Raw genomic sequence first — 16,079 nt, 5'->3', positions numbered from 1 at the left:
CAGTGTTGCAGTGCAACCTTGTAATATGAATCTCCACAGTTTCCAATTATTTCACATTGCACGTGTACCCTAGGTGAGTGTGTATGACAACAATAATGGTTGGAAATCCCAAAAGGAAGCAAAAAAGAATTGAATGACCTGAAGTCTGTAGAGGTAGGCTATTGAAGGAACAGGTGTGGCCCATGTGGGATGGGATGGAGTCAAACAAGTACAAAGGAAAGGCAATTGGTGTTGATGGAGGGGCTGGGAATTACCCCACAAACTCAGAGGGCAGTTTCTTGGCATCATTATTATGACAAAGGTACATTCTTTTGCTACAGAATATTTTCCACCATTACATGCTGCACTTCAAAAATGAATGTACTACAAGGCAGGCAACAAAGAGGAACACAGAGAAGGTGAAGCTTCAAAATGATACACAGAGATTTTTGCAAATGTTTTCGGAATAAGGAAATGGTCCCTGTGAGAGGGAGAGGGAATAAGACCCATTTCACATCTGCACCTCAAATGGTGGGAGCTGCTTCTCTTTGATGATGTCCCATGAGTGAATATTATAACTACATGCCCAGAACTAATCATATGGATTAGTCCACTTGATTAACACCCCAAAGTGGAGGGAGCAATGGCTGTGCCTTGTCTTTGTGCAGTATATTCCAGCCATACAAATGTCAGAGGTCCCCCGTCCCCAGACCTCTCCATCCAGGCAAGCAAAAGGCATTATCACAGTTCAATGACATATTCCAGCATAGCAAAAACAATTAAGGGATGTATGGAGCAGGGCCAACTAGAGGCCGGGTGAAGGGATGTACCACAGGAAGAGCCCCAAAGGCTGGTTGGAGAGGCCTAGGGGGTTGCATTCTGCTCCTGGGATTGAAGTCCCCCACCCCTTACCCTTTTGGTGTCTTTTAAGCTACATGGTCCAAAGTTTCACAGGACTGGAATCAACAAAAAGAAAGGAGTCAAGTTAAAAGACTATCACATTTCTCCAATTAACTCATGGTTCTGCCTTGTCAAATTCCCCCTTTAGGTGTATGAAGTTACTCCACGACATAAAAGCGGAGCGCCAGAAAGAAGTTCCTGTGTTGAAACCAATAACAGGTATTCATAGATTTCAATTGTAGGACACGCCACAACACTTTCCTCCACCCCCCCCCCCCAAAGTTAAGAGCGCAATGGCTAAACAATTGTAAATAAAACTAACTGAACCTCAGAGCCTTGAAAATAGCAAGGAAATAATAGCAGAATCGCTTGAAGAAGTCCAGCCTCAAGTGGTCCCATTTCTGAACCCCACAGATTTCAGTGGGATTCAGATCACCTTGCCTGAGATTCCCTCAATAACTTGGATTCAGTTGAAGCTCACGTGCTTTGTTCTACGTTAGCATAATTCCCTTGCTGGCATTCTCCCTTCTGTATTACCCCATTAAAAGCAGCCCCCTCCTTAGGCTGCCCATATTGAAGTACTGCATGTAAACCTCTTCTGGTCCCACCGGAATGATGGATGCCTTTAAATATCCTCTCCGTTATCGCTGACAGAGACAGTGTGTATTTTAATGGTGGGCACTTTCTGGTCCTTTGCCATGTTTTCCCCTGATGTTCTTGCACAGCAGCACACCTGCAGGAAACCTTTGCTCTTGACTTTGGCTGTCACACAGCTGGCCTTGTCCCTGGAGGCTGTGCTCTTGGTGGACACACTTTGCATGGCCGAGAAGAGTTTCCACTCGCAGACACCGTCCGATTTGGAAATCTTATAGAAGGTTTCTCCGGAGCCGACAGGGATGCGGACAACGTCTTTTGGAGCTTCGGCGACGTGGTTGCTAGCATGATTGAGGTTGAAGCTAAGGGAATATTTGTTGGCTGAGTACCTACGTGGTGGGAGGCACTGGGCCCTTAGAACATTCTGGAATGCCTTTTTAAACTCTTGACTTGAACAAGGGTAGATGATGGGGTTGATGCAGCTGTTCAGGTATCCCAGCCAAAATGCGATTTTAAAAATTGTCTCTGAGGGCTTGCTCTCGGGAAAGAAAGAACCTGGAATTGAAAATATATGAACCATTACTGGAAATAATAGAAGCACAATTCCTGATTATCAACTAGTTAAGAAAAAAAGTGAAGGCAGGGGATAAAGTTTTTGATTGTGCCCACCAGCACCACGTTATTCAATTACGTCTCTGGAGAACAAGATGGCTAAAGCTCAGCTTCTAAGTCCTGTTTATTTCACTGTGGGAGACTGAAGCACATGCATCACTCTCTCACTAAGATGCTCTGCAGGGTGGGGTGGGGAACAAAAATGGCGGGTCAAGGAGGGTCAGTTGGGGAGGGGGAGTGAGAATGCATAGGGTGAGGCAGCAGAAACACAAACACAGAAACACAGGGGCAGCTGCCGGGCAGAAGAGAGACGGACACACACTCAGACACAGGTACCCACCAACTCATCCCATAATCCCATATTGCGAAGGGATGAGTGGGTGGGTGGAAGGCGTCCCACTCCCAGAAGTACCTGTTCAGGTAATGAGTGTGCTGCAACCCGTTGATGTGGTGCTGGCACTCACCCTTCCTCTGGTAGGAAATGTTCTGTGTGGTGGCTGAGGGACACCAAACAAATGGGGGAAAATGAAGGTCAGCTGGGGGGATTAAGAACTGGGGGGGGGGCAGAAACACATATGGCAAAGGGGCAGCATAGCCTCCAACATTACTCAGATGAAATGGGAGGGATGAGAAATGTTGGAGGATATGACATTGCTGGTACCAGGCACACACATTTCACAGAGACTAAATCCACAAATCTTGGTTACAGCTGGTGGGTAAGTCTGGAAAAAGGTAACCATGAGCCAATGTTCATATGATGTTCAAATCCAGCTATGGCTTAGCTCAGCATGGTGCAGTAGCAGAATAGCTAAGGAGCAGTGAAGCAGCTGTGATCTCCTTCCTAGGAGGCCACACACTTGCACATCCACACTAAAACATGTTTTGACTTACTGTGACATGCAAACCAGGCAGCTGATTGGCACCTGCTCCCAAGGGTTCAGACAGAGGACATTCCCAGGCTACCTGCAGAGGCCAGGGACTGAACCTGAGACCTTCTGCATGGAAAGCAAATTCTTTTCCACTGAGTTACAGTTCTTGTCTTCCCCAAATAAATTTCTGGTGAGTCTGAGTGTTTAACCTAGCTGATGTATTCTGGATCAGTCAAAGTTTTATAAGGCAGGTCCATGCATTATTTACTTAGCTACTCATTTCTTCAATTACTTCTTGCCTTCCCTCTCATGCCTTGTGGGATAGAACTATCCACAGAAATAAATAAAAACAGCCTTAAGGTAGCTTACAATAAAATGATTAAAACTAGAATGAAATATAAATGCACGAATGAACAAACAGTGGAAGTCACATACATATTCAGTAACCTGGCAGCTGAAAAAGACAACTAATGCAAATAAAAAAGCTATTAAAATCAGATAATTTAAACAAATTGACTATCATAAACAACCCATCAAAGGCTCCAAAGAACAGGACACACAATAGCTCAGCTGCAGGGGTGGCAGAGTCCCCTGTTTGAAATCCTAGAGAGCTGGTTTCAGTAAGTGTACACAATACTGAGATAGATGGACCCATAATCTGAAACTGATAAGGCAGTTTCCTTCTTTCTCATGCACCTGGAAAAAACAGAAGTGATGGTGCCAGAGCATGCATAACTGTGGCAAAATGGGCCAGGCCACGCCTCCCTAGCCCGCCGATTGGCGGGCAGGGTTGCAGGCACGCCCGGGGATTCCCTTGTTCTAGCGGGGGCAAAAGGCCAGCCCCCGCGTGTGTGTGAGGGGGTAGCCCGCAACCCCCTCTCCTCTCCAGTTCAGAAATGACTTTATCTGAAAGAGGTGGTTTAAAGCAGGTGGGGCTAACCCTTTTTAGGCAAAGGGCTACATTAATTCCTGGTCAACCTGCCAGGGTTTGCATGTCAAACTGGGCATGGGGCAAGTATAAAAGTGGGTGTGGCCAAATAGTAATAATGAGTATGAGCTTTTTTTTTTTTAGAGAAAATGTCACCTGAGGTTTGGTTGGCTGGCGCTGTCTCACACACAGCTTTTGGCATAATGGCATTACAGAAGGACCCATAGGAGCAGTCTATTAAAACAAACTCCCCCCCTTAAAAACGGCAAATTTGGAGGGCACAAAAATAATTATTGGGGGCCCAGTTGTATCCTTCAACTGTGATAATGCCTCATGCTTGCCTGGAGGGAGGTGTGTGCCGAAACCCGTGCCTTTTTGCATGGAACGTAGCCCACTGTAGAAAAGTGAGAGTCACATCCATTGATCTGCCTGCCACTGCTCTAGCCCTGCCAACCACTGACATGGGGCTCCCAGAAGGTTCCCCATGAGGGAATGCTGCCCTCAGGCTGAAAAAGAAAGTGCTCAGGGCTGGCGTCAGAGATGGGCATGGCTGGGCACCCGTCAAAACCCCACACCTTAGCAGGGGGGAAGGTACCACCACCACCAGCCCCCTTGATCTGTTTCTTTCCCCACTAGCTCGTCTGTGTTGAGCTGCATATCTGTCCACCTTGTATATTTTGTTTACTTTGTACTAGTCATCCATCCCAAGATAGGAAGCAGAAATCTTTTCAAGCTCTGCTGCCCGGAAGCCTTTGAGGTGGAAATCACAGGGATCAAACATAGGACCATCTCTGCGCAAAGCATGCTGCATCCCACTGCGCCATGCCCCCCTCTTTCCACATTGCCATTGTCTCTGCCTGACTCTGCTGTTAGCGCTCCAAGGCAGTTTGTAATTTCAGCTGTGATTGAATTGCGAGCTTTTCTCCCACCAAAGTAATTAAAACGGGAAGAGCAAAGTGGCTCAAAGCCAAAACAGACTTCCGATTTCTGCAGCTAAAGTCAGGCACAGACGAGTCATAGTTAGAAGCAAAATAACTTCAGTGAGAAATGTTTGTTCAGAGTGCTCACAGTGCAAGAATGAGCAAGCAGCTTCTTCCACCCTTAATAACTTAGAGTTCAACCAGCATATAGCAAGCAAATGAATGGGAATGTATGCATGCACAGTGCCACCGTCTACTCAGAGTAGACCCATTAAGATTAATGAACATAAACCAGCTATGTCAATTAATTTCAGTTGGGCCACTCAGAGTAGGATTAGCATGGGATACAACTCCATTCTTTTTTAGTGTGCCTTTGCAGAGGTTGAAAAGCATTTTGAACACTGCATCTTTCAGCAAAGAATACACCTTTGGGTTAAAACAGATGCAGAACTGAGCTGTACCAAATGTTTTCCTATTTTATTTTTTAGGCAACTAATGCACGGTTGTTTGTTGCCATGGTTTTCCAATCTGCTACAATTTTTATTCCTCACATAGTGTTTTCACCTTCCATGATTATTTGCTTGGCTGATACTGGCCAATTAGGGTGCAAGCTGTAAACAGGAAGATATCATGTTGCTACAATATCGTTTGGGTATATGGCAAGTCATAGCCAACTAGTCATAGCCAACATATAGCTATCAAGACTGCATTTAAACGATTGTGGCACCCTGGGCAGGTTGTTGTGGCAGCTTCCATCTTCTCTTGGGGTGTAGATCTCAAGAGGATATGGGGATGCAAATTGCCCCACTCAGCTCTTCAGAACTGCAGCACTTATGCTGTCTCCTGGCCTCCTCCACCTGGCCATGAATGGGCAATATAAGATAAATGTTGTAAGCATTGGGATGGCACAGAGACCTCAGCAGCTGGGGTGGTGGAAAGGACAGGGACCTACATGTTCCGGCTCTGAAACATCTGTAAACTGCTTGTTGGGGTGGAGAAACTCTGGCAACTTTTGCAGCCAGAAAGGCAGGTGAGGCAGAGGCTGTGGGAGCAACGGGATGGAGGGAGCTTACACTAACATTGCCAGAACCTCCTTTTTCCCTGCTCCTCATTCCTGGCTCCCCAAAAGCACAAATGAGAATAGACTCCAGTCTGAGCAGTGAAGAAGAAGAAGAAGAAGAAGAAGAAGAAGAAGAAGAAGAAGAAGAAGAAGAAGAAGAATAGTAGTAGTTTGGATTTGATACCCCGCCTTTCACTCCCTTTAAGGAGTCTCAAAGCGGCTAACATTCTCCTTTCCCTTCCTCCCCCACAACAAACACTCTGTGAGGTGAGTGGGGCTGAGAGACTTCAGAGAAGTGTGACTGGCCCAAGGTCACCCAGCAGCTGCATGTGGAGGAGTGGAGACGCGAACCCGGTTCCCAAGATTACGAGACTACCGCTCTTAACCACTACACCACACTGGCTAAGTGAAGTGAAGAAGGAAGCGCCTTCTGTTTGCACCCTTGAGAGCTTGCTCGTTTTCTGCGAATAGCATCACACATCAGAAGTGATGGGCAGTTTTATCCAGCCCTACTCCCCACCCCCAACCTCTCTCATAAAGCACCCGGTCGCCTCTATGGTGCTGGGCCACATGCACGTCTTGATGTCTTGAGCCTGAGGTCCAAATCTGCATCTCTGGCCCTGGATAACACATTTAATATCTTGGACTCATTTAATACCTTGCATTTGACCCCCTCTGATCCTAGGCTGTTGTTAGTAGATGAATTATTGGAGCCTAGCAATGAATTGGAGGTGAGGCTAAGACAGGGGAGCTCAGTTGGCACATCCCAGTGCCATGATGTGCCAAACTTGGCAGCGCACTTCCCCTGGCAGCCAGCCAGCCCCTCCTTCCATCATGGAGGGATGCTGCCAGTGACAGAGGGGGAGGGGTCCCAACTCAATGTTCACAGGTTGATATAGAAACTGCTCCCAAGTACTCAAATCTCAAGGGGGCTCACCCAGAACACCATGATGCTGCCCAGAATTTGAGGCCAAAAGTCATCATACACAATTGGTCAGCTCAAAACTCTATAGAGGAGCACTGAGGTCTGAGACTGAAATAATTCAGGACATTCAAGATATTCTGGGGACACATCTGAAATTATATAATGACCTGTGTTGTGATTGGGTGGATGTACTGTATACAAGGAGATGTGGGTGGCACTGTGGGTTAAACCAGAGAGCCTAGGACTTGCCGATCAGAAGGTTGGCGGTTCAAATCCCCGCGATGGTGTGAGCTCCCATTGCTCGGACCCTGCTCCTGCCAACTTAGCAGTTCGAAAGCACGTCAAAGTGCAAGTAGATAAATAGGTACCACTCCGGCGGGAAGGTAAAGGGCGTTTCCGTGCGCTGCTCTGGTTTGCCAGAAGCGGCTTAGTCCTGCTGGCCACATGACCTGGAAGCTGTACGCCGGCTCCCTCGGCCAATAAAGTGAGATGAGCGCCGCAACCCCAGAGTCGGCCATGACTAGACCTAATGGTCAGGCGTCCCTTTACCTTTACTGTATACAAGCAGTGAGGCAGCACTGAGTTGATTTTTCGTGATTTTGAGTCTCAAGATTCTGGTCCCTAATATATTTGTTGGCAAACATAGATCTTCCTTCTGAGCTGAAAGGGCATCAAACAGACCTTGGCAACAGACAGAGGAACAGAAGGCCCCCAATATCGAATGGAAGTTGGGGCCCGAGACCCAGGCCCAGAAATGGAGGTCAAAGCAGCACAGGGAGGGGGCAATGGACAGCTGAGATCCCAGCGTTTGTCACCTTCTCAAATAGCACTCAGACACAACCTAAGAAACCCACAGAGCCCAGGATGTTTTCATCTAGGGAAGGGGAACTGACACTTGCCTGGTGCCATAATAGATTCACAGCTAAAACTTGGTATTCTCAAGATATAAAGCTGGTGACATGGACAGGCGTAGTGATGCTGGCACTATGGGGAGAGCGCCAGAGAGCTCCCAGTATTGACTTAGCAGACACCAGAAAGATTGTAATATCCCCACAGGGAATTTGGCAAGATGGGACAATAAGAAAAGCAAAGGCTTTATGACTCATACAAAGTGATGGATAGTGGCTTTGTAGAATATCTTAAGCAGTTTCATGTAATTTGCCTGCAGGAGACTCGGGTGGAAGAGATGACAATGCAAGGATATGCTATCTACTCCCAGCCAGCTATTAGAGTTAATAGCAAGGGAAGAAGAAGGGGTTGATTGACTCTGAGTGTCTTGACAAGTCTAAATGTGAGGGCAGAGGAAATAGTATCTCTCTCCCCAGAGTTCCAAGTGGTCCAGCTGTCCAGTGAAAATGGGTTTAAAATACTGTATGCCAATGTTTATATACCAGTTACAGGCTCCGTCCACTCTGGGAGCAACATATGGGCTTTGTTAGATGCCCAGTTAGAGAAATTGCATAACCAATCACATTTGGCTACATGATGACGTCACTATGGGCAAACTTAGCGACTGACACCTGGATGAGAATGATAACACAATGCTACTTAACGCATCAGATGTGACTACATGTTAGCTTCACTTAGGCAAAATTGTGGTGTACATTAGGAGAAATAGGATAGCTCAGTTGGTAGAGTGTGAGACTCTTAATCTCAGGATTGTGAGGTTGAGCTCCATGTTGGGCAAAAATATTGCAGGGAGTTGAACTAGATGACCCTCATGGGGCCCCTTCCAAATCTACAATTCTATGATTCTGTGAAATAAGAATCGAAGCTATTGTTACAGTAACAAGAGAATACTTTTGAAATTATAACTCCCCTCCTTCCCAAAACATTCCCAAAAGATGGGGCCCAAATCTATCAGACCTTGAAATACCTTAGCCGAATTCTATGCATGAAATCATATGTTCTCTTTGGTATTCTGCCAAAGCTGGCAGAACAAAGTGGTAAAGCTTTCCCTGGACTGTACCATTTCAGGCTGCACATGAGATTTGGATGTCCCTTCATAAAAGCAGCAAACAGCTGCTTGTACATTGACAGCTAGCATGTCAGGCAAAAGTGTTTTTTTTATGATGTGCTATTTGTATATGGACAGGGAACCCCACAACATGAGAGAGCATTTGAGCATGCTTACACCTATGCACTAATCTGCAGCCTGGAGTAGCAGATTTCTGGAAAACATTTGTCACTTAATTCTTTTCATGGTACAATCTGGCCTTGACATCTGGGTGCTTTGTGAATCCAAAAGGGAATGAAAAGGCTGTTCTCTTATGCAGAGTTGACCAACTCCTGTGAAGTTAAGGTCAGCCCTGTGGCCTAACTGTGAGTAATATTTGAACTGCAAGTCCGACTGGGAAATTCTAGAACATGAGCAAGACTAATTTGATATGGGTCCTAATCAGATTTCAATGAGTCAGAGGAATCCAGCCTGAGACTTGGAGAAGTTCCCATCTTCCTTAGTGGTGGGTTTCCAGTAACGTATCAGAAATCCTGCCTTAGTGGTCAGAGGCCGACTGGAAAGTGATGCTCCTCTTCAAAGAGCTGTGCTTGACAGTGGGGATCACCGACTGATAGGAATGTTGGAGAGGAAAATGGAAATGGCAGCTGAAATTGCCAGTGTTCACTTATTTGTCCCATCTCTGGAAGAGAACTCAGTCTAGTGAATACAATAGGTATTCATCATTACTGTTGTGTGCAGTCCACAAATGATGTGTGGCACTCTTTTGCATTGCTCCTCCATTGCATTGAAGTGAATGGGGTAGAATAATGTAATGACAATTTAATCAATGTCAACAAGGGTGTGTGGGGACAGCCAGTACAAATTAAAATGGCCCAGTGGTCTAGAAGGGCCCCTGGCTATCTTGCATATGTTTTATATAATTCTTAATGAAATATATGTTTCATGTTCAATGCATGCACAGTTCTGAAATATGGCATGCCATGAATTCAGCATTTCCAAGTATTTCTGAATCTACATGTACATTTGCTTCTGCGCCTAGCCAGTACAATGCAGTCTCATCTTAATTACACATGATCACATTTGTATGTTTTCATAACTGAACACCCTGCAAACACAACAAAGTTGTTGTGTGAAATATATTGTGTTAAGTTACACATGCAAATTTAATGTTTAAAATGTATGGCTAGTTCAGCAATAATCATGTGGGTGCTTATATTATTTATATTAGTCATTAGGATCTTAATATTCTCTACAGGGATGAATATTATCATATTTATTATCAACATACAAATGACAGCACAAATGTATTTTATATCCTATGTAAAGATTTCTAGCTGTTCTACCCTTGTTGGGCCCCCCGGAATTATTCCCCACCCTGGGGCCTGAACTCTTTCTCGGTGGCCCTGAATGTAATTTACAGTACATAAATTAGTTACGTAAATTAATTTACAAAAGTTATATAATTTTGCCATAGTGAACAGTGGAAAAAATATTGTAGTTTTTGGCAGAAGATGAACTGCAGTGGAACAGAAACAGCGCTGCAAGTAGTGACTATAGGGCAGAATGGAGAATGGTGCCTTATTGCTTCACTATTGACTGATCTCAAACAGAGCCAAACCAAAGGTGAAAGATTAGATGGAACACACGCCATTCCGTGTATAGAAACTGACTGGCCACTGAATCCTACTCCAATACTGGTAACAGAACAGTACCTACTACATTAAGGTAGGTTTTTTGGGGGTAGGGAGTAGGCAAGAGTACATACCATACACAGGCTGCCATCCAACAGAGGGAAATAACTGGGAGGTTTAGGAGTGACAGCCAGAGGGTTGTTGCAGCTGCTTTCCAGCATCTGCCACTTGAGGCAGTTGCCTCATTGTGCTTTATGGTTAGAGCCTGCAACAATCCCAAATTTAGGAGCTTTAATTTAGAAGCTATTACTTCCTGATACGCGGGAAGGAACATAGTTCAGTTATGATGAGGTTACTGTTGTTATTTTGCCTCAAAGTCTTCATTTTGGAAGAGTAATATTCATCTAGAGCAGGGAAGGGGAACCTGTGGCTCCTCAGATGTTATTAGACTATGACTCTCAACATCCCTGGCAGGGGCTGGAGGGGGCTCAGAGCACAACACCATCTGGAGAGCCATCAGTTCCCAACCATCATCCAGCACTCCAGGCTATAACCCAACATTCCCCAGCATATTTTAAAAAGTTTTCAAAAGATTTACACCTTTCATCATGTGCTTGTGTTGTTCCAAATATAACCCGGTTGCAGCAATTTCCACTGATTCGGATGAAAAAATTGTTTTGCTGTCATCACTGAGATCTATCCACTATGCTGACTTAAACATGAAATCCTAAGGGAAGCAATATTTTGGCTGCTTTGTTTATGCAACAGAGATTCAACAGTAAACAGCCATTTCTTGGTTTCATTCCATGTTGTGGGCCACAAAGAGAGAGATGGATCTGAATCATGTCCAAATATTTTAATATCTCATTGGCTCCTGGGGGCAGCTGTTTGGTCTATAAAAAGCTCAGCCAGACCCCCCCACCCTGACCTCTTGCTGAGAATTTATTGTTTAACACTGAGGATGTTTGAGTCTGATTATTTCAATATAATTATATATACACATGTCATTTTCCCATATTGCACAAGGGTCCATCTGTTGGCTCACAAAATTTGAATGCTGAGGCTCCAAAGATTTAGATGTGTTCTCTTAGGCTTGATATCCCAGGGTTGTTATCATTGCACACACTATGCACCATGCTTAATTTTGCCTTCCTGCCTGCTTTCAACAATCTGCTCAACTGAGTTGTGCCAACAAGGTTAAAAGATTGGGAGTTTTACATCTCCATGAGTCCAGTGTTCCAGAGCACACTATGGGTTGCATTCAGCTAAATCCTGCTTAGAGTAAGCTCACTGAAATTAATGGACCTAGGCACTCCCATTCTTTTTTTACTTCACTTTTTGGGAGTGCCTAAATGAATACCTCAAAAGTCAAGGTTCAAGGGCAGAAATCTGGCTGAGTCTGGAATAACCTTGTGAAGTGTTTTTGTTGTCTTTTTTAGTTTTTGAATGTTGATTTTTGTGTGTTGTGTATTGTTATCTTTTGATATCTTTCGTGTTGTTGTTGTTGTGTGGAAAATACTAATAAAATTCATTTATAAAAAAAAGAAAGAAATTAATGAACCTAAATTAGGCCACACCATACAATTAAAGCGCTATGACACTACTTTAAACAGTCATGGCTTTCTCCAAAGAGTACTGGGAGCTGCAGTTAAGGGTGCTGAGAGTTGATAGGGGACACACAACCCAATCCCACTCACAATTTCTTGAGTGGTTTTGATCCCTGCCCAGATCTCAAAATCAAACGAGGAACAAAGCAGGTGGGGTCCTCTAGCAGATTTCTGCACCACTAATAACTCTGAAGAAACGTTGGGCCAGGACATTCCTATCCCAAGGCTGGAAGTCCCCACACCAGCTGCCTGGGTTCCTGGCTAGCTTTTAGAAATCCCTGATCTTCCCCATGGCCCCAACAGCAAAGAAGATGATGAGCCAGGTAGAAAGCTGAAGTTGAGTGGTAGAAGACAAAAGGAAGAAGTTCCTCACAGAGCTCATAGTTACACTATAGTTACATGCTGGTGTGATCTGGGGCTGAGATTGTTGGGGAAGGGGGGTGGTCCAAGCAGCCTCTTCGGTTCTCGCATTGGGCTCTTCCCTGTTTGTTGTGGCCGTGGCAGTTGCAGCAATGGTGTCGGTGGCGTGGGAACCAGCCAAACCATGCAGCTGGTGTTGGTGGTCCCTCACAGCTCTGCAAGGCCATGGCAACGGCCATCTTGCCTCCCTTTCTCTCTTTTTAAAAAGGGATCCCCCCCTCTAATTTTTAAAGATTATTACTACTCCCCCTTTTATTTTTGTTTTGTTATCATTTCATTTTAGCTAAATACTCGCCCCCCCTTCCCTCTCTGCCAATTTGAGGAGGCAGGAGAGAGCTGCGTTAACTTTCAGCTGATACCAGGACCCAGAACTAGAGAGAACCTCACACTAGCTTGTTAAAAACTACCTCCAAAAAACTAACCTTTCAACTTTCAATTTTTGGTTTATTCCTTCAAACCTTCATTTGAATCTCCATTTTGATTTTGCATTTTTATCCTCAAAGAAAGAGGGGGGATGTTTACATTTTGATTTTTTAACTTAACCTGCCATTTTTAACTTGATTCTCAGTCTTGAACTCTGACTTTTACCTCCAAACCCTTACTCCTACTCTCACACTTGCACTCTTTACCCTCATTCAATAATTTAATCTTCCCCTTCCCTCTCCCCTACACCATTTCCCTTCCTTTTCTTTTCATTTTAATCTTCATCTATCCTCTCATTCTACTCTTTCCTCTACACCCCACCCCTCCCCTTCTCCTCCTCTCTTATATGAGTGCATAGATACACACAAATTCAGACACATACACTAGGGTTGCCATTTGTTGGGTTAAAAGTCCAATCTGTAGTTAAAAGTAGAAGTCAAAGAGGGGGGGAAGATTTGCTCTTCCAAATATGGCAACTCTATCTGATACCCACACTTGCATAATATTTGCACAGTAAGACTGTGACAGCACTTTATTAAAACAAACAAACTCCTTTTACAAGTTAGTGTTAAACACCCTGCAGTAGTAAAGTACAGTAAATTATACATAATGTTTTAAGTATGCCATTACTGCCCACTTATTTTGTTCAGAAGGCTGTCAGCACTACAGGTGTTGGCAGCTGAATCTGATGACCAATCTAGCCCTGCTGATACTGTTGGATGTAGTTTCCATTATCCCTGGCTATTGGTCATGCTGGCTGAGGCTGATGGCAGCTGGAGTTCCACAACATCTGGAGGGTCTCAAATCAACCACCTTTTTGTAGAATAAACTCCCTATTGTAAGGGTCAGCAGGAATAATCATGCAAGCGTTGTCTCTTCATCCCCCTCCTGCCATCATCATTCTAGTCACTATTCATGAATTGCAGGTTAACTGTGAAAATTGGGAGTCTCCTGCATGCAAGGTGTTAGGTCAGTTTTTGGCATGAATCTCTGTTTGTGGTGAAACTGATCACCCTTGTAGCTGTGGGGTACAATGGAAGCAAACTCTGGTCAAGAAGACTCTAGCTCATGGTTTAAATTAGCCCAAATGTCAATTTAAAGGACAGAAGTGTCAGTCAAGCTGAGATCATATATCAGGATGCAGCAGGCTTATGTACAGCTCTGAGTAAGCTTCATGAGGTTTCTAAGCCTTGAGAATATGTCAATTGCCCAAAATTGTAAATAAATAAAACAAAACAAAACATCTGTTTTGCAGGCGTGTGTCTCTAATGTCATTACCAATGTGGGTTTGAATTTTCATGAGAAAAAGTAGGGTGGGGGGGGGAGAAGACAGGAAGTTGGAATTGTAGGGAGATTAAAAAGACTGCACCTCAGTGTTAACTTCACTACTTCTCCTTTGTTTCAAGTTTAGTTTTGCTCAGATGTTTTGCAAGGAACAATCTATTAAGAGTCTCATAGCTGTTGGTGAAGGAGAAAAAACCCACCACCCAGTCATTCAACTTTGCTGTGACTTCTGGCAAACTTTAAGTGGAATCCTGATATGCTGCCAAAGTCTGTTAAAAATAGTGATGACAGATCTCCCATTCTTTTTGGGTGCAGGGGAAGTGAGCAAGATACAAACTTATTGGCCTATCCTCAGTGTTGAAATGTCCTGTTTTGAAGAAGCATGCGCTCAATGAAAACACACACAAATTAAGAACACACAAATTGTGCCACCACACATTTTCTTTAACTTCTTCATTTTTTAATGTGTCCAACTTTCTCTTTTATGATTTGGTGAGTTTATCACATGATAAAACAAATATACTAAATGGTAACACGTATGGAGCAGTGAGGATGGTAGTACATTTCTTCTCTTCCCTTCCTTTCATTTTAACTTGCCCATCTCAAAGGCTAAGAGCAGCAAGGTAGCAAAAGAAGTGGTAACTGATGCCCATTGGGGAAGGTGGGGTCGGGGGCAGGCAGGCCAACCGAGCCAATTACAGGCATCCAGCTAATTCTAACTTTGCCCCATCCTTCTCCCTGCTAAGCTGTACAAGGGGCAACACTAAGACTAAGGTGGAGGAAGCTGACTGGCTGGTGCTACTCCTGGACTTTGTAAGTAAGAAAGCAGGGCAGGTGGCCTGGAGACTGGCTGAAGTCAAGTTGGTGGGGCAGTGCCCCATTCGCCTAAATGCAACAGCCTCCAGTGAAACAAAAGTGTCGCCCAAGGATTCAGTGATGACCCTTGAGCTGCTAAAAGGCTATCTGATCCTGCACAGGCTATCATCAACAGAACAAATAGCATTTTTGCTGAGTCCCCATCTCCCCTGCAGTTCACCCTCCCCCAAAATCTGCTTGAAAGAGTTGGGGTCACCTTTGGAACAGCAGAGGAGGAGGTTGTGTGAAGGGCCTGCAGGAGTAGGGGAAATCAACAAAAATGCATCCCTCCTCATTCCATTGGCGAAAGAGCCTTTGCTCAGTGCAAATGCCACCATTAGCTAAAATCTGACTGATAAATTTGAATTATCTCGATTGTAACTGAATCCTGATTCTGGGAAATGTTTCTGGAAAATGCCATGACTTGAGGTCTTACTGGCCATGGTGGCTATGTCCTGCCTCCACAGTTGGAGGCAGTGATGCTTCTATGGCTCCCAGCAACTGGTATTCCGGAGGGGAGAGTGCTCTTGTGCTTGTTTGTGGGTTTCCCAGAGGCATCTAGTTGGCAACTGTGGGAACAGGATGATGGACTAGATCCAGAAGGCTCTTCTTACGTTCTTATAATCCTCACAAGGATACTTATTACTCACTGACTTGTATATGTTAATGAGCCATCCCTGACTGACCACACACTGAAGAAGTAAACCTATGTTTAGCCTCTACTATTTCAGACTGTAAGTGGGGCTAAAGTTGTCCATTAAAATAAAAATTCATCCACCCAGGAAACTAGCCATCAGTTCCAACTAAATATTTTCCATGATGTGCTAGTACTCCAGGCTCCCACCCAAGAACAGCCACAGGTGTACTTTCTTGTAAGCAAAAAAGCCAAGATTTATTCTAGTGGGCTGAGAGTGTATAATTGGAATGAGAAGAGCAGGAAGTAATTCAGGTGCCATGAGGCACCAGCAATGACAATGATCAAACCACCTCAGGAGAAGAGCTCCAGGGGACTCTAAAGGCAGGAGGCAGAATTCCAGGACCAGGAGCTTTGATCTGAAGCTGCACAGGAGCAGGAAGTTGTTTCAACAATCAGCCCCGTTTGTCTCACATGG

The 16,079-nt window shown here is 44.6% G+C and overlaps 1 protein-coding gene across 1 annotated transcript in view; it reads right to left on the bottom strand.

Moving 5' to 3' along the window:
- Positions 1-653: 653 nt before the first annotated feature.
- ADRA1A (adrenoceptor alpha 1A) overlaps positions 654-16,079 on the bottom strand; it is a 47,166-nt gene continuing 31,740 nt past the window's right edge. Inside the window, exon 2 of the mRNA XM_053367691.1 lies at positions 654-2,028. Within this exon, the coding sequence (XP_053223666.1) occupies positions 1,505-2,028 (524 nt within the window). The 3' untranslated portion in view covers positions 654-1,504. The remainder of the gene's footprint in view (positions 2,029-16,079) is intronic.

The sequence above is a fragment of the Podarcis raffonei genome, chromosome 15 (genome assembly GCF_027172205.1).
Source record: "Podarcis raffonei isolate rPodRaf1 chromosome 15, rPodRaf1.pri, whole genome shotgun sequence".
Taxonomy (NCBI): Eukaryota; Metazoa; Chordata; class Lepidosauria; order Squamata; family Lacertidae; genus Podarcis; species Podarcis raffonei.
The sequence above is the reverse complement of the archived record's forward strand: the minus strand, read 5'-3'. Positions and strand labels throughout refer to the sequence as shown.